This window comes from Entelurus aequoreus, linkage group LG23 (assembly GCF_033978785.1).
Source record: "Entelurus aequoreus isolate RoL-2023_Sb linkage group LG23, RoL_Eaeq_v1.1, whole genome shotgun sequence".
Taxonomy (NCBI): Eukaryota; Metazoa; Chordata; class Actinopteri; order Syngnathiformes; family Syngnathidae; genus Entelurus; species Entelurus aequoreus.
The window spans coordinates 39,282,894-39,308,918 of record NC_084753.1 but is presented as its reverse complement, the minus strand read 5'-3'; the positions used below and the strand labels follow the sequence as shown (position 1 = coordinate 39,308,918).

The 26,025-nt window shown below is 42.5% G+C and overlaps 2 protein-coding genes across 2 annotated transcripts in view; one reads left to right on the top strand and one right to left on the bottom strand.

Moving 5' to 3' along the window:
- Positions 1-24,024, bottom strand: part of LOC133640877 (oocyte zinc finger protein XlCOF7.1-like) — a 48,217-nt gene extending 24,193 nt beyond the window's left edge. The window contains exons 1-3 of the mRNA XM_062034559.1: positions 23,558-24,024; positions 23,140-23,241; positions 11,632-13,382 (exon numbers count right to left, since the gene is read on the bottom strand). Of these exons, the coding sequence (XP_061890543.1) occupies positions 11,632-13,382; positions 23,140-23,241; positions 23,558-23,711 (2,007 nt within the window). The 5' untranslated portion in view covers positions 23,712-24,024. The remainder of the gene's footprint in view (positions 1-11,631; positions 13,383-23,139; positions 23,242-23,557) is intronic.
- The window catches only part of LOC133640595 (gastrula zinc finger protein XlCGF57.1-like), a 300,331-nt gene that overhangs the window by 44,762 nt on the left and 229,544 nt on the right, over positions 1-26,025 (top strand). The gene's annotated exons all lie outside the window — the stretch shown is intronic.

The following is a 26,025-nucleotide window of genomic DNA, read 5'->3' as shown; positions in this document are numbered from 1 at the left end:
GTGGAAAGTTTAAGTGTGGGCTTTAGTTGATATAACACTCCCGTCAGGGGGTGCATTCTACAGCGGGGGTGCATTCTCTACCACCAGCAGGTGGGATTACTGCAAGCCTCAGCCAGTTTGTCTTCGCAGCAGTTTTATGATTGCTCAGCACAAGAAATCCGTTACACACATACAGTTGTTGACAAAATACACTGTACATCAGGGGTCTCAAACATGCGGCCCGCGGGCCAATTGCGACCAGCAAGACGTTATTGTGCGGCCCACACCTTAATATGAACGTTTAATGTTAAGGCGGCCCGCTAGTTTTATATGAATGGCGCTTGACAGTGCTGTGTGCGGAGCTGAAGAATTCTTGCCAGCCCTCCCAAGTTTTACCCATCAACATCACTGAGAACTTCAATATTGAGTCAACAATACTGAGGACAACAATATTGAGGGCACGAGGTTAAGCGTCCATGTCTTCTCCACACAAATAATGTGTCTGCGCAGTACATGTTATATGCGGCTTTATCAGATGCACGTAAGCGATAGTGTTGTGTCGTTCGCGAACGATTCGTTCGAAAGAACAAATCTTTTGAGTGAACGTACTGAACTGAATCACTTCATGAACTGATTCGTTCCTTTCTCAGTTCAGTTGAGCTCCGCCGCGACCATGCCGCTATGAGTGGAACTGCCGCATTCTGTGACTCACTGAACCCTCGACGTCGGCGAACGACGCAGCCAATGAGAGGGCGGGGGGAGGGACTGAGCGAACGATTCGTTCACCGTGGATTAACGACATGAATCACTCAGTGAACGACAACGCTCTCGCTCTCTGCTCTGTTTGCCCCAATGCCGCGAGTGATTCTCCTCCCGTCGTTTCATGCCATTGGCATCCGTTCTCCATTAATTCTCCAAGCTAACGGCTAATGTTGACTCAAGCTACATGAAAACAAACACACGTCCCCATTATCTCAACACATAAAGTTATGAGAGTAGAGGAGACAGAAAGAAAGTCAGTACAGGCTGAGCAGCAGCGACGCGAGGGGCAGGGGCAGGGGGTAAAGTGTAGGGCAGGCTGTTTTGAGAAGATTTAAAATAAAAATAATAACTAATGTATGTACACATACATAGGCTATTATTTACACAGTTATTGTAACAAAAATACAATTTCTCCTTGGGGATCAATTCTGATTCATATTATTATTATTATTATTATTATTATTATTATTATTATTATCCCTTCTACTGCAACTGTTGTTGTTGTTAGATTAACGCGCGTTCACCCTATTTGCTGCTTCTCCCGCGAATGTCTGCACTGTACTGTACTACGCACGCCCCCCCCCCCCCCACGCCCCCCTATTTTTTTTGGGGGGTGGGGTGGGGGGGGGATTAGTGTTGTGTCGTTCGCGAACGATTCGTTTGAAAGAACGAATCTTTTGAGTGAACGTAATGAACCGAATCACTTCATGAACTGATTCGTTCCTTTCTCAGTTCAGTTGAGCTCCGCCGCGACCATGCCGGTATGAGTGGAACTGGCCATTCTGTGACTCACTTAACCCTCGACGTCGGCGAACGACGCAGCCAATGAGAGGGCGGGGGGAGGGACTGAGCGAACGATTCGTTCACCGCGGATTAACGACATTAATCACTCAGTGAACGACAACACTCTTGCTCTCTGCTCTGCTGGGGCGGTGGGTAAAGTGTAGGGCAGGCTGTTTTGAGAAGATATATAATAAAAATAATAACTAATGTATGTACACATTGTGGGAAGCAGATCAGAATCATATCCATATTTAAGTGTTACTTCTTTCTAAAACTGTCATGACTGGGTTCTTGGGTTTTGCTTCTCCGGAAGGCAAAGGAAAATTGGCGCGGGCAAGGCGTGAATTTAAATACATAATTTATTTTGACACTAATAAACTACAAAAAAAGGAAGCAAACAAAAGGCGCTCACAGCGGAGGTAACAACTTGACTATGAAAACAAAACTTGCACAATGGCAAAAACTATGAACAATAAAACAAAAACACAAACTGTGGCAATAATAAACAAAAACTTACTTGGTAAAGAACTGTGAACATGACATGAATCAGTGTGATGAAAAAGTGCGAGGACGCCAGGACGAACAACAGAAACAGACAGATTTAAATAGTGACGTGATCAGTGAAAACAGGTGCGTGACAAGACAGGTGAACAGGTGCGTGACATGACAATGTGAACCAGGTGAAACTAATGATTGCTATGGTGACAAATAAAGTGCACAAAAAGTCCAAAACCAAATCCGAACATGACTACAACAAAACATAATCACAGACATGACAGAGCCCCCCCCCCCCTTACGGACAGATCCCAGATATCCAAAACAAACAAAACAAGGCAGGATCGAGAGCCATGGGAGGGCGGGAGGGAGACATGGCGGTGGGTCGCCAGACCAGGTGTCCCCGAATCCACCGGGGCAGGATCAGGTGGCGGCGACGCGTAGACCGCCGCTGTACCTGACGAGGTGGGCGACCCGGGAATGGCCATATCCATGGCCGACGGGGAGGTGGGCGCACTTGGCGTGGCGGCCGACCAGGTAGTGGCCACATCCGTGGCCGACGAGGAGGTAGGCGCTTCGTCGACGTGGCAGTCGCAGATGACGAAGCTTGGCGTGGTGCGTCGGGCAGCAAAGCTTGGCGTGGCGTGTCCTGGCAGCGTGGGTCTTGGTCTTGGCAGCGTGGGTCTTGGTGTTGGTCTTGGCAGTCTTGGTCTTGGCAGTCTTGGTGTTGGTCTTGGTAGTCTTGGTGTTGGTCTTGGCAGTCTTGGTCTTTGGGTGGTGTGTCTTGGCGTGGTGTGTCTTGGACTTGGCGTGGTGTGTCTTGGACTTGGCGTGAGGGGTCTTGGACTTGGTCTTGGCTTGAGGGGTCTTGGACTTGGTCTTGGCTTGAGGGGTCTTGGACTTGGTCTTGGCTTTAGGGGTCTTGGACTTGGTCTTGGCTTGAGGGGTCTTGGACTTGGTCTTGGCATGGTGTGTCTTGGACTTGGTCACTTGGAGGGTCTTGGTCACTTGGAGGGTCTTGGTCTTGGCATGGCGGTTCTTGGTCTTGGCGTGGCGGTTCTTGGTCTTGGCATGGAGCTGCGACTGGCGGCACTTGGCGTCGTGGAGCTGCGACTGGCGGCACTAGACGTCGTGGAGCTGCGATTGGCGGCACTAGGCGTCGTGGAGCTGCGACTGGTGGCACTAGGCGTCGTGGAGCTGCGACTGGCGGCACTAGGCGTCGTGGAGCTGCGACTGGCGGCACTAGGCGTCGTGGAGCTGCGACTGGCGGCACTAGGCGTTGTGGAGCTGCGACTGGCGGCACTTGGCGTGGAGCTGCGACTGGCGGCACTTGGCGTGGAGCAGGTACTGGTGGCGCTTGGCGTGGAGCAGGTACTGGTGGCGCTTGGCGTGGAGCAGGTACTGGTGGCGCTTGGCGTGGTGGGGCTTGGCGTGGAGCTGGGCGTGGAGCAGGTGGATCTTGGCATGGTCGAAAAACTGGTGGTGGCGGCCGTGCTGGTGGCTGTGGCTTGGCAGGTCGAAAGACAGGTGGTGGTGGCCGTGCTGGTGGCTGTGGTTTGGCAGGTCGAAAGACAGGTGGTGGTGGCCGAGCTGGAGGCTGTGGCTTGGCACGGCGATGCTGACCCACCCCACCTGAACAATTCCCAGCCCTAGCCCCCCCCCCTCAAGGAGCGGATCCCAGACGCGCTCCCCGCGGTCTGGAACCGTCTTTTGGGGTGGGTGGAGGGAGGTCAGGAGGGGGACAGAATCCTCCCCTCTAAATTGTCCAAAATGTCTTTCTTCTTGTACCTGGGATCTTGTGGGTGAAAAAAAAAAGTGTGACTTGGGCGTGGCTTGAGTCCTGGGGGTGGGGCATGGAATTTGGGTGGCTTGGATTGACAGGATCTGATTTCTAAAAACATGTCCTGGTAATGTCTTATCATGTTTTTAGAGTCTTTGGTTGGAGGCGGATGATCAAAAGAAAAAGAGTTCAGAAAAAAAAAATCCTGGTCTGTAATGTCATTTTGGAGCTGTGGAGCTGGCAGCAACCTGCTTCCGCCCGGAGTGGGAGGAGCCTGCGGCAGCGCCGCATGCTGTCCGCTCGCCTTCCCTGATGTCCTTGGTCTGGAGCGGCGCTTCCGGGACTGCGGTGACGCAGCGCCGTCCTCGGACCAACTGGAGCTCAATGGCACCAGATTTCCATCTGGCCCCCACATCAGGTCTCTGCGCTTACCGGAGGAATAACGCAGCGTCTCTTCCTCCATCGCGCGGAGGACCTCCCACGTTGCCTCGTCAAAATTGTCCAATTTTTTTGCGGAGGAACTCTTCTGCTGGCGTCCTACTGTCATGACTGGGTTCTTGGGTTTTGCTTCTCCGGAAGGCAAAGGAAAATTGGCGCGGGCAAGGCGTGAATTTAAATACATGATTTATTTTGACACTAATAAACTACAAAAAAAGGAAGCAAACAAAAGGCGCTCACAGCGGAGGTAACAACTTGACTATGAAAACAAAACTTGCACAATGGCAAAAACTATGAACAATAAAACAAAAACACAAACTGTGGCAATAATAAACAAAAACTTACTTGGTAAAGAACTGTGAACATGACATGAATCAGGGTGATGAAAAAGTGCGAGGACGCCAGGACGAACAACAGAAACAGACAGATTTAAATAGTGACGTGATCAGTGAAAACAGGTGCGTGACAAGACAGGTGAACAGGTGCGTGACATGACAATGTGAACCAGGTGAAACTAATGATTGCTATGGTGACAAATAAAGTGCACAAAAAGTCCAAAACCAAATCCGAACATGACTACAACAAAACATAATCACAGACATGACAAAAACTCCTATAGTCATATTTACATCAGCTAATGTCTCGTGTGGTGCAAACTGCTTGGATTTGAGGGTCCTTGGTTAGAGTCAGAGCGCTGTTTATTCTCTTTGTTGAGACTGCCATTACATTCCTAAGATAAGGAGCACAGCTAGACTGGGGAAACAGCAGGTGGGGAGGAGGAGGAAGGAGAAAATCACAGCACTTCCGTGAGTTGGAAAGGAGACCGAGCTAGACCGGGCGAGGGAACGCTGGTGTACTAGATTGGTCTCACGTTTGTCCTCTAAGCTTGGAGAATAAACCACAAAATACCAACTACTGCCTGTTGATTGAATATAACATCAGCTTATTGCCATAAAAAGAATCTGGGAGAGACTAGCAATTTTAATTCCCCATTGGAGGAATGCTGGTCGACGCAACAACATACATGGGCTATTATTTACACAGTTATTGTAACAAAAATAAATTTCTCCTTGGGGATCAATTCTGATTCATATTATTATTATTATTATTATTATTATTATTATTATTATTATTATTATTATTATTATTATTATTATTATTATTATCCATTCTACTGCAACTGTTGTTGTTGATGTTGTTTAGTAGCTATCATCATCATTATAATAATGCTGATTTGCAATTAAACTGTACTGCTGCTGCAGAAGTGATTCGGTTCACGTACTGAACTGCGGCCACAGTGTGGCGCTGTGTCAGTCACTGATTCTAGCGATTCAGTACAGTCAAAAGAACTGCAGAAGTGATTCGGTTCACGTACTGAACTGTGGCCACAGTGTGGCGCTGTGTCAGTCACTGATTCTAGTGATTCGCACAGTCAAAAGAACTGCAGAAGTGATTCGGTTCACGTGCTGAACTGCGGCCACAGTGTGGTGCTGTGTCAGTCACTGATTCTAGTGATTCGTACAGTCAAAAGAACTGCAGAAGTGATTCGGTTCACATACTGAACTGCGGCCACAGTGTGGCGCTGTGTCAGTCACTGATTCTAGTGATTCGTACAGTCAAAAGAACTGCCGATCCCATGAAAACAAGCCACATGAAAACAAACACACGTCCCCATTATCTCAACACATAAAGTTATGAGAGTAGACTACGAGTCTACTAGCAGTCTACTGGCGGGGGTAAAGTGTAGGGCAGGCTGTTTTGAGAAGATTTAAAATAAAAATAATAACTAATGTATGTACACATACATAGGCTATTATTTACACAGTTATTGTAACAAAAATAAATTTCTCCTTGGGGATCAATTCTGATTCATATTATTATTATTATTATTATCATTATTATTATTATTATTATTATTATTATCCCTTCTACTGCAACTGTTGTTAGATTAACGCGAGTCCCTACGCAATGCGTGGGGACTCGCGTTCACCCTATTTGCTGCCTCTCCAAGGTTTCTCATAGTCATTCACATTGACGTCCCACTGGGGTGAGTTTTCCTTGCCCATATGTGGGCTCTGTACCGAGGATGTCGTAGGGGCTTGTACAGCCCTTTGAGACACTTGTGATTTAGGGCTATATAAATAAACATTGATTGATTGATTGATTCTCCCGCGAATGTCTGCACTGTACTGTACTACGTACTGTACTAAGGGGCCCCCCCTTAGTACTGTACTACGTACTGTACTAAGGGGCCCCCCCTTAGTACTGTACTACGTACTGTACTAAGGGGCGCCCCCCTTAGTGTTGTGTCGTTCGCGAACGTGATTCAGGGAGGGGCGGTAGTGTTGTCTGGGCGCCTATTTGCTGCTTCTCCCGCGAATGTCTGCACTGTACTGTACTACGCACGCCCCCCTCCCATTTTTTTATTTTTGGGGGGGGGGGGGGGGGGCTCTAGTGTTGTGTCGTTCGCGAACGATTCGTTTGAAAGAACAAATCTTTTGAAAGAACGAATCTTTTGAGTGAACGTACTGAACCGAATCACTTCATGAACTGATTCGTTCCTTTCTCAGTTCAGTTGAGCTCCGCCGCGACCATGCCGGTATGAGTGGAACTGGCGCATTCTGTGACTCACTGAATCCTCGACGTCGGCGAACGACGCAGCCAATGAGAGGGCGGGGGGAGGGACTGAGAAAACGATTCGTTCACCGCGGATTAACGACATGAATCACTCAGGGAACGACAACGCTCTCGCTCTCTGCTCTGCTTTTCCCAATGCCGCGAGTGATTCTCCCCCCGTCGCGGGGATATGTTTCATGCCATTGGCATCCGTTCTCCATTCATTCTCCAAGCTAATGGCTAATGTTGACTCAAGCCACATGAAAACAAACACACGTCCCCATTATCTCAACACATAAAGTTAAGGAAAATCCGTGCAGGCTGAGCAGCAGCGACGTGAGGGGGAGGGGCGGAGGGTAGGAGGGTAACGTGTAGGGCAGGCTGTTTTGAGAAGATTTAAAATAAAAATAATAACTAATGTATGTACACATACATAGGCTATTATTTACACAGTTATTGTAACAAAAAATAAGTTTCTCCTTGGGGATCAATTCTGATTCATATTATTATTATTATTATTATTATTATCCATTCTACTGTAACTGTTGTTGTTGTTGTTTAGTAGCTATCATCATCATTATAATAATGCTGATTTGCAATTAAACTGTACTGCTGCTGCAGAAGTGATTCGGTACACGTACTGAACTGGCCACCGTGTGGCGCTGTGTCAGTCACTGATTCTAGTGATTCGTACAGTCAAAAGAACTGCCGATCCCATGAAAACAAGCCACATGAAAACAAAATGAGAGTAGACTAGTAGAGGAGACAGAAAGAAGGGGCGGGGGGTAAAGTGTAAGCAGGCTGTTTTGAGAAGATTTAAAATTAAAATAATAACTAATGTATGTACACATACATAGGCTATTATTTACACAGTTATTGTAACAAAAATACATTTCTCCTTGGGGATCAATTCTGATTCATATTATTATTATTATTATTATTATTATTATTATTATTATTATTATTATTATCCCTTCCACTGCAACTGTTGTTGTTAGATTAACGCGAGTCCCTACACAGTGCGCGAATGTCTGCACTGTACGCTTTTTTTTTTTGCTGCTTTTCCACGAGACTCGCTAGCGCTCTTCCTCCCTCCCTCCCTCCCTCGCTCGCTCTATCTCGCTCTCTCTCTCGCTCTCTCTCGCTGTAAACTCCACAGCGAGCCCCCCCCCCCCCCCCCCCCCGTTGGCTCCAGACAGAGACAATTTCTGTTATTTGGGTCCAAAATACCCCTGCGTTAGTGGAAAAGCGGCAAACGAAACGAGCGAAACGTTACCATGGAGACGAGGGTTGTCTTACGTGCCTGGCTGCCATCTCACGGCGACACCTGTCCGTCAGTAATAAAGTCCGAAGTTGGTAGAGTGGCCGTGCCAGCAATCGGAGGGTTGCTAGTTACTGGGGTTCAATCCCCACCTTCTACCATCCTAGTCACGTCTGTTGTGTCCTTGGGCAAGACACTTCACCCTTGCTCCTGATGGCTGCTGCATGGTTAGCGCCCTGCATGGCAGCTCCCGCCATCAGTGTGTGAATGTGTGTGTGAATGGGTGAATGTGGAAATACTGAGCACTTTGAGTACCTTGAAGGTAGAAAAGCGCTATACAAGTATAACCCATTTATCATTTATTTATAACCTGGACCAATTCAAACCGTTATTTGTTTTTTTTATTGTTTAATTTGCATTGCCTCACACGATGAACACTACATATATTTTTATATGACGCCATATAACACTCCGGGAGCCGTCACATTTTCCCGGTACTTTCCGCCGACCGCCGTGTTGCTGTCGGGAGGAAAAGCGGAACGACACACATTGCGGAAATAACATTATCCGCCGTGCGTCGGCTGAATACAATTATATTCCACAACCCCAAACATGTCTTTTTCAAAGCGTGCAGTGAAGAGAAAGGTTATCGTGATGAGCAAAGACAATTCCAGGAAAAGTGGGAGATGCAATATTTCTTTGTTGAGCACAGGGGCACCCCAACGTGTCTTATTTCTGCACAGAGAAAGTTGCGGTGCACAAGAAGTACAATTTAAAAACGTCATTATACAACTAGATATGCTGAGGAGTATGCAAAATACCAGGGAGATGAGAGAGTGAACCGGGTTGCACATTATATGTATGTGTATACATTGTTGCTGACTGGAGAAATCAAATTAATATTGTTAGAATATAATAGAATAGAATAGAAAGTACTTTATTGATCTCTGGGGGAAATTCAGCACCACAATTCGCTCACAATAGACAAGAATGACAATAAATAATATAATATATTATATACATAATATATAAATAATATTAATATATTCTACATATACTCTACATGTAAGTGCAGTCAAGGAACCCCCTGCTGTACATTATATACCTCAGCTAACTAAACTATGGAAATGTATAATATAGTTCATATAGCAATACGGTCTCACTGCACAGCACGCCAGCAGTTAGCCGAGTCCGCAATCCGTTCCTACAGCCAACACAGAACTTGGAAAAAATAGCATTCAGTTATGCTGCTCCATGGTCATGGAATGACATCCAGAAAGATCTGAGGCTACCAGAATTGATCACTTTGGGGGAGTTCAAGTCCATTTTAAAAGATGGACAAACCAGTTCTCTTGGGAAAGGTACTTGCTTTTAAATTGAATTTATACTTAATCGTTTTAAATAATGTTTGCCTGTTGTGGCATGACTGCTGTTGTTCTGTTGTATTGTCTTGTTGTAATTATTATTGTAACTTTGTTTGTGCCGCCCTCTTTGTCAAGTCGCTCTTTTTTTTATAATGACTTTATTAATCAATCAACAAAACAATACACAACAATACAATGCAATTCCAAAACCAAACCCGTCCCATCAACATTAAGAACAACAATAAACAGAGCAATTGAGAGCAATTGAGGACACACAAACATGACACGGAACAATCTAAATGTAGTGAAACAATAATGAACATTATCGACAACAGCATCAATATTAGTAACAATTTCAAAATAGCAGTGATTAAAAAACCCTCATTGATATTATCATTAAAAACATTAATAAAAAATAATAAAAAAAAATTAGAAATGAACAATAGTGTCACAGTGGCTTACACTTGCATCACATCTCACAAGCTTGACAACACACTGTGTCCAATATTTTCCACAAAGATATAATAAGTCATATTTTGGTTCATTTAATAGTTAAACAAATTTAAATAATGGATCCCATATTCCAATATATGATTCATTATTATCTAAACTAAATGCAGTTTGTTCTACTGATATCATCTCCATAGCTTGTGTGTACCAGTCAGTATGAGTTGGACTATCAACATCTATCCATTTTTTAAATTTTACCCTTTTTGTTATTATGCATATTGAAAGAAAAGCATTTTTACTCTTTGATGACACGTTACTAAATTGATGGAGATCCCCAGGAATACAAGTTTGCAGTGTCATTGGGATGTTTATATTAAGGAATGTGATTGCTTCTTTTGTTGTTTTCAACCATAACTCTTTTATTCTCTGACATTCCCACAATACATGAACAAGAGTTCATTAATTGTGGGAATCTTGTTCATTTATTGTGGGAATAAGTCGCTCTTGAAAAAGAGATTTTAATCTCAATGAGTCTTTACCTGGTTAAACAAAGGAAATTGAAATTGAAGTTGAATTATGTATATAATAATCTTCCATTCTTCACCTTTGTTACCGCTTGATTTAATTATCATCTTATTTTATCCAGAGAGAACTTGACCATAAAAAGATGGCTGCACATCAATAAACTGTCACTAAACTTCAATAAAACTAAATATATCATATTTGGATATTGTAAAAATGTAAAACACAAATTATGATGGATACTATTGAAATGAAAGGAATAAAGGTAATCACATGTTTAGGAGTTAATATAAATGATGAAGTAAGCTGGAAACTACATGTAAGTCATATAAAGAAAACATTAAAAAATTGAGTGCAAAAAAATAGAATAGAATAAAATACATACTTACAAATATTAACTACATTTATTGTACCCAACTTTAGTTGAAGCATACATTGTTTATTGCATAAAGGTCTGGGGACATACATATAAAACAATCACACAACAATATTCATATTACACAAGAGAGTAATAAAGACAATTAATAGAATGGATTATAGAGACCCAACAAATGATTCATAAAGTCACGCATTTTAAAAGTAAATGATCTTGTATAAAAGACAACTGCTCAAATGATGTATAAAGTAAATAATAATATGCTTCCAGAAGTGGTCCAGAAGATGTTTCAGATGTGAACCAGTAAATATGAACTAAGAGGGATTTATGTGTACTCAAAAGCAAAGTTATGAACACATGTAAAACAAATATGTACATCATATAAAGGAGTTCATCTTTAGAATTATCCACAAATAGAAAATAAAATACTGTATGTAACACTTCATTATTTCGAAAAACTTATACAAAAACACTATTATGAATAAGTATAAAAGTGAATTATGAATATCTACACATAAAATGTTTATTGTATGTAACATATTTTATGTACTGTTTATTCTCACCTTTTCAGTCAAATTGTTCTGTTCATTTTAAAGTACACAAATGTGTATATTAACTCATGTACTTGACTGAAATAAAAGCACTAATCTGAAGTGTCTAATCTATAAATGTTAGAATCATATTAACAAGATGGTGTTACACACACAACAATGATGTCACACATGTTATATGTGCTGATGTTGTTAGAAAATCAAAGTTAAAGTTTTGACAGTTTATTTCAAATCCTGCATCTTCATTTGCTGCTGCTGTTCTCACCAGCACACTTGTGTTTCTTAAACTGGTACTCAGAAGAGAATCTTTCACCACACACACTGCAACTCAACACTTTCTCTCCTGTGTGTGTTCTCATGTGTACTCTAAGAGTGTATAGGTAACGGAAACTTTGGTTGCAGCTTGAACAGGAGTATGGTTTTTCACCAGAGTGCCTTCTCATGTGTGCTTTGAAATTGTCCCTTCGAGTAAAATCTTTACCGCAGATTGAACATGAAAAAGGTTTTTCACCAGTGTGTGTTCTCATGTGCACTTTTAAACTTTGATTTATTAGAAAACTTTTACCACATTCTGAGCAGGTAAAAGGGTTTTCTCCAGTGTGTATTCTCATGTGTACTTGTAAATTTTGATTTTTTGCAAAACTTTTACCACATTCTGAGCAGGAAAAAGGGTTTTCTCCAGTGTGTGTTCTCATGTGTACTTTTAAACTATGATTTATTAGAAAACGTATACCACATTCTGAGCAGGAAAAAGTTTTTTCTCCAGTGTGTATTCTCATGTGTACTTTTAAATTTTGTTTTTTTACAAAACTTTTACCACATTCTGAGCAGGAAAAGGGGTTTTCTCCAGTGTGTATTCTCATGTGTTGTTTTAAACTTTGATTTATTAGAAAACTTTTACCACATTCTGAGCAGGAAAAAGTTTTTTCTCCAGTGTGTATTCTCATGTGTGCTTTGAAATTGGGCCTTTGCGTAAAAGCTTTACCGCAGATTGAACACGAAAAAGGTTTTTCTCCAGTGTGTGTTCTCATGTGATCTTTTAAACTTTGACTTACTGCAAAACTTTTACCACATTCTGAGCAGGAAAAAGGTTTTTCTCCAGTGTGTGTTCTCTTGTGTGATTTCAAATTTCCATTTCTTACAAAACTTTTACCACATTCTGAGCAGGAAAATTTTTTTTCTCCAGTGTGTATTCTCATGTGTGCTTGGAAATTGGGCCTTTGCGTAAAAGCTTTACCGCAGATTGAACACGAAAAAGGTTTTTCTCCAGTGTGTATTCTCATGTGTTCTATCAGATGACAATGGTATTTAAAGGTTTTGTCACAGTGAGAACATGTGAAGTGTGTGTTGTCAGTGTGACATGTCTTATCATCTTTAGAGTCTTCATCATCAGTGTCAGGAGAGTGTGACGTTGTGTCCTCACTATCTGATAGTGGAGCTAAGAGCTTGTCTGCTTGTGATCCTCCACAGTGGTCTCCATCAGCTTCTGTTGTCATGTGTTGAGTTGAGCTGCTGCTTGGAGGCTCCGCCTCTCTCTTCTCCTCACTTTCACCTTTGACCTCATCACCTTCACTCTTCACAGGGACACCAGTCACTGGCATCTTGGTGACATCAACCTCCTCCAGTCCTTCAAGATGCTCTCCCTGCTGACTGATGCTGTGTTCCTCCTCTTCCTCTTTAATGTGAGGGGTCAGGGGGTCCTCCTCTTCGTCCTCAATGTGAGGGGTCAGTGGGTCCACCTCTTCCTCCTTAATGTGAGGGCTTAGTGGATCCACCACTTCTTCAAAATGGGGTGTCAGTGGGTCCTCCTCTTCCTCTTTAAAATGGGGCTTCAGTGGGTCCTCCGCTTCCTTTTTAAAATGGGGGATAAGTGGGTATTCCTCTTCCTTCTTAATGTGGGAGGACTGTGGCTCTTCTTCTTTCACGTGGAGGTGCTGTGACCTCTTCTGCTCCACACTGGAAGATCCCTCCTGCTGCTCAGGTGGATGATATATTTCACAGACGTCTGCAGGACACAAGAAGACAAACACATGCTGGCATCACAATTGATAAGATTTTACCAATTCAGATTTAATTTTCGATTCTGCTTTTACGATTTGGTTATTTGTGGACTCACTTTTGCTTTCACATTCAGTAAAAAGGAGAAAAAACAGGTCGATTAGCGTCAACTTTGACTAGTTGAGAAGTAACATGAGCGTACAAAGCCAACAGTGAGGTCTTAAGAGGCACAGATTTTACGGGTCCCCCATGAGGTGCCAGAGGGCCCTAAGGCATACTTGCCAACCCTCCCAAATTTTCCGGGAGACTCCCGAAATTCAGCGCCTCTCCCGAAAACCTCCCGAGACAAATATTCTCCCAAAAATCTCCCGATTTTCAGCCGGAGCTGGAGGCCACGCCCCCTCCAGCTCCGTGCGGACCTGAGTGAGGACAGCCTGTTTTCACGTCCGCTTTCCCACGATATAAACAGCGTGCCTGCCCAGTCAGGTTATAACATCTACGGCTTTTAGAGAGTGCAGTGCACAACTGCGCACACAACAAGGAGACGAAGCAAAAGAACGAGGAAGATACAGCCATGGCGACGTCGACGACCAGTAAAATTAAGAAATACGCTTGTAAGTTCCAAAACGAATGGAAACAAGATTTTCAGTTTATCCAGGGCAGTTCGAAGGGGAAGGGGTATGCTGCCTGTAAATTTTGTAGAACAGACTTCTCCATTGAACACGGGGGCCGAACGGATATACTCAGTCATGAACGGTCAGCGAAGCACAAAGCGCCGGCAATGCAGCACCGGTCCCAGCCCAGTATTATGGGCCACCTCGCTAAATGGAGACCCGATGGTGTAACATATGCCCAGACAAAGATGGCTATGCTGATAGCTGGAAGCAACATCCCGTTCTCATTTGCGGATGTCTACAACAAATCCGTGAAGGATATGTTCCCAGATTCAGAGATCGTTCGCCAGTACGCAAATGGCAGAACAAAGGCTACTCAAATAGTGAAAGGTAAGTGTTTTGTTTTTTTTAGTAAGCAGCAAGCACAGTACAGTTAGTAGAACAACTGTGTTTTCATTACTGTGTATTTAGTATGTATGTAGTTTATAAAGCTGTGCTTCTGGCTGCAAAGCATTGCACTTTCAAGTACAACAATGAGTAGATGAGTGTTATATGTGTGTATATGTGTCAATAAATGAACACTGAAATGCAAGTATTTCTTTTATTTATATATAGATATATAATAAAATAAATATACATACTGTATATACACATATATATAGCTAGAATTCACTGAAAGTCAAGTATTTCTTATATATATATATATATATATATATATATATATATATATATATATATATATGTATTATAGCTGTAAATATACTCCTCCCCTCTTAACCACGCCCCCGCCCCACCCCCACCCCGGAAAGCGGAGGTCTCAAGGTTGGCAAGTATGCCCTAAGGACAATACTCTGCTTTGAAAATATCTTTCAAATTAAAATATTTTTGGCAAGAAATTAACAAAATACTACACATTATTTTGTGGAAATTACAAAATAATGTCCAGTATAATTCTCAGGGCATTCAATCAATCACAACTGGACTGTTAAACTGAACATATATACATAAATATACAGTATATATATATATATATATATATATATATATATATATATATATATATATATATATATATATATATATATATATACATACCCCACCTTCCACCCCATTGTAGCTGAGGTAGGCTCCAGCACCCCCCGCGACTCCGAAAGGGATAAGCGGTAGAAAATGGATGGATGGATGGATATATATACTAGTATAGAAATTAGTATAGTATTAGTATAGAAAATCGACGATAAAGTTCGCAACTTTTGCTCGCTGATAAAAAAAGCCTTGCCTGTACCGGAAGTAGCGTGACGTCACAGGAGGTAATATTCCTCACAATTTTCCTTTGTTTACAATGGAGCGAGAGAGATTTGGAGCGACAAAGCTACGATTACCCCATTAATTTCAGCGAGGATGAAAGATTCGTGGATGAGGAACGTTAGAGTGAAGAACTAGAGGCAGTGCAGGACGTATCTTTTTTCGCTCTGACCGTAACTTAGGTACAAGCTGGCTCATTGGATTCCACACTCTCTCCTTTTTCTATTGTGGATCACGGATTTGTATTTTAAACCACCTCGGATACTATATCCTCTTGAAAATGAGAGTCGAGCCCGCGAAATGGACATTCAAAGTGACTTTTATCTCCACGACAATACATCGGTGACACACTTAGCTACTGAGCTAACGTGATAACATCGTTGTCAAATGCAGATAGAAACAAAATACATAAATCCCTGACTGGAAGGATAGACAGAAGATCAACAATACTATTAAACCATGGAGATGTAACTACACGGTTAATAATTCTCAGCCTGGTAAAGCTTAACAATGCTGTTGCTAACGACGCTAAGGCTAATTTAGCAACTTAGCAACCGGACCTCACAGAGCTATGATAAAAACATTAGCGCTCCACCTACGCCAGCCAGCCCTCATCTGCCCATTCATCAGCCCTCATCTGCCCATCAACAGCCGTGCTCACCTGCGTTCCAGCGATCGACGGCGCTACGAAGGACTTCATCCGTGGGTTTGGCGGCTAGCATCGGCTAGGCCTTTAAAGGCCTACTGAAACCCACTACTACCGACCACGCAGTCTGATAGATTATATATCAATGATGAAATCTTAACATTGCAACACATGCCAATACGGCCGGGTTAACTTATAAAGTGCAATTTCAAATTTCCAGCCACACTTCCGGTTGAAAAAGCCTTCGGAGGATGACGTATGCGCGTGACGTAGCCCGGGGAACAGAGGTATGCCTTCCCCATTGAATACAATACAAAAAAGCTCTGTTTTCATTTCAGAATTCCACAGTATTCTGGACATCTGTGTTGGTGAATCTTTTGCAATTTGTTTAATGAACAATGGAGGCTGCAAAGAAGAATGTTGTAGGTGGGATCGGTGTATTAGCGGCTGGCTGTAGCAACACAACAAGGATTACTCACTTGGATAGCAGACGCGCTAGCCGATGCTAACCGGCCACCGCACGCACGGATGATCGGGTGAAGTCCTTCGTCGCGCCGTCGATCGCTGGAACGCAGGTCAGCACGGGTGTTGATGAGCTGGGCGGATGAAGGCTGGCTGGCGTAGGTGGAGCGCTAATGTTTTTATCAGCTCTGTGAGGTCCGGTTGCTAAGTTGCTAAGTCAGCCTTAGCGTCGTTAGCAACAGCATTGTTAAGCTTTGCCAGGCTTAGATCTATTAACCGTGTAGTTACATGTACATGGTTTAATAGTATTGTTGATCTTCTATCCATCCTTCCAGTCAGGGATTTATTTATTTTGTTTCTATCTGCATTTGAGACAGATGCTACCACGTTAGCTCATGCTAACGAGCTTCGTCGATGGATTGTCGTGGAGATAAAAGGCACTGAATGTCCATTTTGCGTTCTCGACTCTCATTTTCAAGAGGATATAGTATCCGAGGTGGTTTAAAATACAAATCCGTGATCCACAATAGAAAAAGGAGAGAGTGTGGAATCCAATGAGCCAGCTTGTACCTAAGTTACGGTCAGAGCGAAAAAAAAAATGTATTTCACTGCATTCTAGTCCGTCACTCTAACGTTCCTCGTCCACGAATCTTTCATCCTCGTTCAAATGAATGGGGTAATGGTCCGAATAGCTCTAGCTGCGTTGAAAACAATAGGAAAATATGAGGGAGTGAACAACTGACAACGTCACGCTACTTCCGGTAGGGGCAAGGTTTGTTTTTATCAGAGACCAAAAGTTGCGAACTTTATCGACGTTGTTCTATACTAAATCCTCTCAGCAAAAATATGGCAATATCGCAGAATGATCAAGTATGACACATAGAATGGATCTGCTATCCCCGTTTAAATTTAAAAAATTCATTTCAGTAGGCCTTTAAACAAATTGCAAAAGATTAACCAACACAGATGTCCAGAATACTGTGAAATTTTGAGATGAAAACTGAGTTTTTTGTATAGGATTCAATGTGTCCGCATACTTCCCGTATCAACCGTTGACGTCACGCGCATACGTCATCATACATAGACATTTTCAACCGGAAGTTTAGTGGGAAATATAAAATTGCACTTTATAAGTTAACTCGGCCGTATTGGCATGTGTTGCAATGTTAAGATTTCATCATTGATATATAAACTATCAGACTGCGTGGTCGGTAGTAGTGGCTTTCAGTAGGCCTTTAATTGTGTCCTCTTAAACCAGGGCACTTTATTTCAATGTTTTTTAAAGACAATTTGAGATTTAATTGGACTTTTCTTACTGTGTACATACATCTGCTGATGCTTAGTCTGGACACATCCTCAGTGACCTCTTGGATTCACCGGGCGTTTCGGGTCTCTCAACTGGTCATACGCCCTCTTCCAAGCGACCCAACCGGGGGTGATCATATCCCCCGGCTTGTGTCCAGACGGCTAGCTAGCTACCATGACTCCAAGGATCTCCTCTCTTGAGCCACAACCATTTCGAGGCCCTTTCCGCCGCTTCGGTGGTACTGCGGATGGCTCTCCTCTTTCTCTCTCCATCGATGCCCAAACTGCTGAAGGCTCTGACCAAGGAAAGGGCTGCAAATCCTCTGCATCCAACCTTATATTAATTTTTTTCCTTGCCTCTTTTTGTCCCAGCTCTCCAAGAAGGACTTGATTAGACAAACAAGAGACTTTTCTCCATTCTAAACTCCCCCTGCGACAAAAGCAAAAGAGGAACATGATTCGACTTCTTCATTCTGGCACCAGAAGACTGACTTCTGAATCTACCAGAGGAACAAGGGCGTTGGCCACCCGGGCCACGGCTCTTAGCCGACACCACTTCTCCTGCTGGCTCCCCTCTCCTGCTGACGCAGCCGAAGCCTGGATGTGATCACCGGGCCCGGTGACCTATCCGGCTTCTTCCAAATTTCAGAGACACTTTTTCGGACATTTTCGACTTTTCCCCTTTTTCGGACATCTTCGGCTTTTCCACTTTTTCGGGCATTTTCGGATTTTCCCCGAAGGACCTTGCACAGTAAGATCCAACCTAACTTCTATTTGAACTGAATTAGATACCCATTGATTAGCCATTTATTAAATTTTTACAATTTTTCATTATTATTGTGAATGATTTATTGACGCTGTGCAATGCTTACGCTATTGAGCCTGCAATAAAAAGCATTATAAAAAGGATCAAGATTTAATTCCTTATTGTACCATCGCGTCCTTGACGTAAAACGCTAGGACTACTGTGTGTCCAACACCTAGCTCTGAAGGGTCACTCTAATGCAGTTCACTTACAAGATGTCCTGTAGGGCTTTTCCTTTCCCCAGCCCTCAAATCTAACCTAATCAGTAACAAAAGCCAAGATTCATTAGAGGCAAGCTACCATTAAACAGCGGGATTTGATTTTTTTTGACTCGGTCTTAAGAGATAGGCTTCTCTGCCGAGCAGACCACAAAGGGAGGCGGGACAGACGCTGAACCAACACAGGGTAGTAGAACTAGGCGAATTGCCTCGCCATCCAGCTGAGTAGAGCCTACGTCTGTGGAGCAGCCGGTAAGACCGTCTGCGCCGAGAGGACAGGACCCGTTGAACGGAGTGCTGGATTTTGACTCGCAAGAAGAACTTGCGCGTCAATCACCGGAATCTAACAATATATATATACATATATACATACTGTATGTATGTATATATATATATATATATATATATATATATATATATATATATATATATATATATATATATATATATATATATATATATATATATATATATATATATGTCTTAATTCGATTATCCAAAAAAATAAAATAAAATAGTGCTCGATACCGTGGTAGAGCGTAATATGTATGTGTGGGAAAAAATCACAAGACTATTTCATCTCTACAGGCCTGTTTCATGAGGGTTTCCTCAATCGTCGGGAGATTTTAATGGAAGCATTCACATACCATGGTTTATATAGGGCACAGAGCGGGTGGGTACAGGCAGGCGTAGTGGCGTGGTGATTGGCTCATGTGGTGTTTCCTTCTGTGACGGCATGCTGATACAATTTTGCTGCGCTTGTTGAGGGATGACAAGTCTGGACTGTATAAAATAAACAGTTTCTCTTTTAAGGATAGGTTGCATCTTTTATTACCACTGTTGTAAGGTGTGCTGGATGCAAGAATTTGCCATGTTATCGAATATTCAACATTATTGTCTTTGAGATTCCAAATGTGTTTACTGAGTTCTGTAGTATTCCGCAAGCTTTTGCTTCTGAAAGAGGCTTTGTGATTGTTCCATGTGGTTTTGAATGCTCCCTCAGTTAATCCTACATATGTGTCGGATGTGTTAATGTCCTTGTGTGTTACCTTTGCTTGGTAAACGACTGATGGTTGTAAGCACCCCCCGTTGAGAGGGCAATCAGGTTTCTTGCGGCAGTTACAGCCTTTGTCGGTTTTGGAGTCATTCTGCCTGGTGGTGGACGGCTCCTTTTCAATTGCTTTATTGTGGTTTGAAATGATTTGTCGTATGTTGTTCATGCAGCTGTAGCTCAATTTAATGTTGTTCTTGTTGAATACTTTTCTTAGGATGTTGCCTTTGGGGAAGTGTTTGTCGATCAGGGTAAGGAATTTGTGGCCAATATTAGTTGAGACGTTTTTGCTGTATGGGGGGTTGTACCAGATAATGTTGTTTCGTTTTCTGCTCCTTTTTGGTTGGTTTCCTGGCGTGGGTTCGTAGGTGAGGGTGAAGTTGTATCCGCTTTTATCAAGTGCTTTTTGGTACGGGGGGGTTGCTTTGTCGAATTCAGCTTTGCTAGATGACAGCATCGATAGTCTTTTATTAATACCGATAGGTATTCTTTTCGTGGTGGTGGGTGGGTGGTTGCTGTCATGGTGCACGTATTGGAGTGTTGTGTTGGGTTTCGTGAATGGTTGGTAGCTGTTATTCCTCAGGTTGAAAGTGACGTCGAGGAAGTTGACGGTTTGCTTGTTGGCTTCAATCGTGATCCGTAGGCCGTTCTCTTTGAAGATTTGGCATATACGCTTCTTGACACGGAGCACATCAAGAAAGTAAGCAACCTCATCATAGCCGCCGATAAAACCACAAATTTCTACAGAATGAACATACAAGAACATAACACTTTACTGGACAGAAGCATCACCTAATCATACAAAAAAGCACAACCCAACACTTTACAGAGCATCCACCTGGAAAACAAACGGATTGCGGCTGAACTGGACATCGAGGACAGGGTGGACGCTACAGCCAACAAGGAAGCCTTCATCACATTGAAGGACCACAAACCCAACTTCGCAAATAACCCATCATGCCGACTAATAAACCCAACTAAATCCGAAATAGGAAAAATCAGCAAAATAATCCTGGACAGAATCAACAGAAAAATTACTGACAAAACACCGCTCAACCAATGGAGAAATACAGCAGCAGTAATCAAATGGTTCAGCAACATCCAAGACAAACAACAACTAGTCTTAACTTGAAAGAAATACACTCTATACATTGCTAATGTGGTAAATGACTATTCTAGCTGCAAATGTCTGGTTTTTGGTGCAATATCTACATAGGTGTATAGAGGCCCATTTCCAGCAACTATCACTCCAGTGTTCTAATGGTACAATGTGTTTGCTCATTGGCTCAGAAGGCTAATTGATGATTAGAAAACCCTTGTGCAATCATGTTCACACATCTGAAAACATTTTAGCTCGTTACAGAAGCTACAAAACTGACCTTCCTTTGAGCAGATTGAGTTTCTGGAGCATCACATTTGTGGGGTCAATTAAACGCTCAAAATGGCCAGAAAAAGAGAACTTTCATCTGAAACTCAACAGTCTATTGTTGTTCTTAGAAATGAAGGCTATTCCACAAAATTGTTTGGGTGACCCCAAATTTTTGAACGGTAGTGTATATATATTTATTTATAACACCAAAATATTTAGGGGGGCTTAAGAATATTTTAGGGGGGCTTGAGCCCCCCTAAAATAGGCCCAACAACGCCAATGCATAGGAGTAAAGGGAACAAGAATATAAACATGAACAAGGGGTAGATTTAATGAATCAGGGAGTGTTATGGCCACAGTTTCAATTACTTTCACTCTTCTGTCATTGCAATGAATGACATAAGGGGGCGCCACTGACTCACATCATGTGATTTATTTTTTAAATGTTGATTTTTTTTTTTTTAAACAAACCATTATTCATTTTTAAATGATCAGCATGTCATCTTTTATATGACATTGTTATTCAAATAAAGATTACAAAAAAGAAAACTATGGTAGTGACAACATGCAGGACAAACAAGTAAAAAGGAAGTGATGTTGTCTTTGCGCACGCGTGCATCGATCACGTCTTCCTAAACCGATCGTGCAGGGATTCTAAAACTGTGGTACGTGTACCACTAGTGGTACGCGGACATCACCTAGTGGTACGCCAAATATCATTTCATTATTTAAGTACAGTGTTTTATTTTCCTACATTCAAACACAATGTTACTGTTCAAACTGTGTGTAATGTTACAGTAACTAAAAATATTAAATATACTTGTTAAATAACGTGTCTTCCTTGTTTTTAATGAATAACTAAGGCCTACTATGCTACTGTATTTTAATGTTGTTCATGATGGTGGTACTTGGAAATCCAAGTATTTTCTGAGGTGGTACTTGGTGAAAAAAGTTTGACAACTACTGACGTAGTGACATTATAAACTACATTGGCGGACACCATTTTGTTATACCCAAACGGCGTCTGCTCATACATCGCGCTTCCAACGAGATCACGTTTTTCCCCCCGAGTTAGAAAGTTCCAGAACTGTTCACCTTATACCATCTCAGCTCATTGTTGATCATGTGAATAATTGAAGTGGAACTAAAAGGTAACTTGGGACACCCTGAACTGTTTGTTACATACGCCCCCCTCTCAATTAGAAATGTTCCCGTTTTATTACAAACAAAATAGGTAACAAACAAGGGAAATAGAGCAGAGAAAAAAATCACAATCTTAATGCACACATAACAAATCAACAATATTTAACTGATCAACACAGTATTGCATAGGCTAGATAGAACACTGGCCCCTCAAAACATGCAAAAATCTTGCAGATGCGAAGGAGGTCGCACCACTCGCGCCCTGCGAGATAGTCCGATTATGACGCTCCACCATGCCATCAAACTTGGGGTTATAGGCAGTGGTGCGTGTCTTTTTATTTTTTTCAAGCAACTGGCAGAGTCTCTGGATGACTTCCGCTTCGAACTGGCGACCCTGGTCGCTATGCAGGATTTCAGGGACACCATGCACCAAAACATAGTCCTCAAACAGGCAGCAAGCGACAGTGTGAGCTGTTTGGTTGGGCAGTGCATACAGTGGCCACCCTCCGGAGGGGGCGACAAACCTGGGACCCCCCCATGGGACTTAAGGGCAACTCCAGAATGTCCATGGCCACCCTCTGGAGGGGGCGACAAACCTGGGACCCCCCATGGGACTTAAGGGAAACTCCAGAATGTCCATGGCCACCCTCTGGAGGGGGCGACAAACCTAAGACCCCCCCCCCCCACACGGGACTTAAGGGCAACTCCAGAATGTCCATGGCCACCCTCTGGAGGGGGCGACAAACCTGGGACCCCCCCACGGGACTTAAGGGCAACTCCAGAATGTCCATTTTTGACGGGAAGCTTAGCAGCTAACTATACAGGTACAGCTAACTGGAAACTCACGAGTCCTGTGTAACACTTTCTTCTTTTTTTCAACACAGCGGTTAAAATCCCACCGCTGCCACCAATGTAGCCGAGGGTCCTGGGTTCGCATATTCTGTGTACCTATCAAATAAAATAATAAACGGGAGACATTAGAGCAGGTCCGGTCGCCACCACTTCTTTAATGTTATCTTCACACACCTCCTTCAACAACCCACACTCATAGACATCTTACGTCACAGCCCTACAGCAACTATGGAGGGACAAAACTCCTCCTCCTTACATAATACTCTGCGGTAACTTGGGACACCCTGAACTGTTTGTTACAACACAACAATCATGTGTCTGAGTACACCTATTAATCAAAATTAATCTAACACGTCATGTTAATGATGGAATATAAAGTTAGTAAACACGTGAGAGTAAGAAGTAAACAAACCTGTTCTGTGTAACACAACTTGAGGTTTCTTGAAAACAGCCTCCAGTAGTTGACGTAGTCTTTTGTTCTCTTCTTTTGTCCGAAAAAGTTCGTCTTTGTACTCTGCTATCGTTCTTTCACACATTTTCACACAATCACAACACTTTTCGCACATTTTCACACAATCACAACACTTTACACTCACACTTGTTCTTAACTAAGCGATGTGTTGATCAAATCCGCGTCGCTTTGTTAGCAGCTAACAAGCTAAGCTAACTAGTACGCTGAGCTAACTAGCGCGCTAAAACAACTAGCAAGCTAAGCGGGCCTAATAATCTCCAAAGTTGACTGAGACGAGTGGAGTTTATCCTGACACGGAGGATGAATAAAGTGTAGTTAGTAGCGATGTGAGGAGATGTGCCGAGGCTTAGAAGCGTGTGTGGAGTAAAGGAGGACTTTGCCGCAAAGCGCATATCCTCCACGCATGCGTCACTTAGGGGCGGGGCCAATGAGTCATAGTGATGGGTAAGTCATGAACGATTAATTCTAAATGTATGTTTTCATGGTGTCTACACAAAAAAGCACGGCAACAAATGATCCAGCCATCCATTTATATACCGCGTGTCCCTTTCGGGGTCGCGGCGGGTGCTGGAGCCTATCTCAGCTGCATTCGGGCGGAAGGTGGGGTACACCCTGGACCAGTCGCCACCTCATCGCAGGGCCAACACAGATAGACAGACAAGTATATAAACTGTATTTGCCTTTAAATCAGATAAATATCATTCAACAACAACACAATTTGCAGACTATAATTACTGGTTTGCTGGTTTGCTGGTTTTACTGCTGTAAAATTCTGCATCCGAGAGAACAATTTATTGGAGGCCACAAAAGACCGAAGTACATGTCAAACTACTTCCTTAACCACAACACCAGGGGGAGCTCCACTAACCACGTTAAACCCAGATTCCGAACTAACAAAGGTCTTAACTCATTCTCTTTCTATGCCACATCAATGTGGAATGCGCTCCCAACAGGTATAAAAGAAAGGGCATCTCTATCCTCCTTCAAAACCGCAATAAAAGTTCACCTCCAGGCAGCTACAACCCTAAACTAACACCCTCCCCGGATTGCTAATAATCAAATGTAAACAATCAAATGCAGATACTTTTTCTTATGCCTTCTGATCTCTCTCTCTCTCTCTCTCTCTCTCTCTCTCTCTCTCTCTCTCTCTCTCTCTCTCTCTCTCTCTCTCTCTCTCTCTCTCTCTCTCTCTCTCTCTCTCTCTCAATTCAATTTCAATTCAATTCAATTCAATTCAAAGGGGCTTTATTGACATGGGAAACAAACGTTTACATTGCCAAAGCCAGCATTAAAACAATCAATCAAAACAATTAAAATGTATCAAACTTAAGCACCTATTGAAATTAAAAGTATGTACAATTAAAATATAGGTCTACTATACTAAAGATGTGTGTGAACAGAGCTGTGTCACATTACAGCTTTAAAAAATGTTAAGACTAATTTAAAATATAAGATTATAATAATAAAAAGTAATAAAATAAGGTAAACTATAGAGTTGTGCAAAACATTTAAATAAAGATGCATATGTATACATTCAAGTAAGGATCAAAACAATTAAAATGTATCAAACTTAAGCACCTATTGAAATTGAAATTAAAACTATGTACAATTAAAATATAGGTCTACTATACTAAAGAGCTGTGTGAACAGAGCTGTGTCACATTGCAACTTTAAAAATGTTAAGACTAATTAAAATATAACATTATAGTAATAAAATAAGATAAACTATAGAGTTGTGCAAAACGTTTAAATAAAGATGCATATATGTATACATTCAAGTAAAGATGGCTTAGAAATAGCAGCAGTTTTCCAAGTGTATTTGAACGTATATGCTGTGTTTGTGGGTAGATCTATGTACAGATGTCCGTATAGTACAAATAGTGCAGGAATAGTCTTTATGGTGGTTGTATTCCATTGGATGTCCTTTTCTTGTCGCAACGGCTCACGAATCTTGCTGCTGTGTTTGCACATTGCTTTACTTCCCCCAGTAGGTATGGGAGTTTGTCGTTAATTGTCATGTTTTCAAACTCTCTTTGGGTATTTGCCATTTGTGGGAAGTATATGTCTCTGATGTCTTGGTACAGTGGGCAGGTTGTTAGGAAGTGCAGTTCAGTTTCTACCGCACCCTGTGTGCATTGGTTGCACAGTCTGTCTTCTCTTGGGAGCCAGGTCTGCCTATGGCGGCCTTTCTCGATGGCTAGGCTGTGCTCACTGAGTCTGTACATAGTCAAGGATCTCCTTAGTTTTGGATCGGTCACAGTGCTCAGGTATTCTGCCAATGTGTATTCTCTGTGTAGGGCCAAATAGCATTCCAATTTGCTCTGGTTTTGGGTTGATTCTTTCCAATGTGTCAGATAGTTTTCTTTTTGTTTTCTTATAATTTGGTTTAGTCCAGTGTGGTTTCTGTC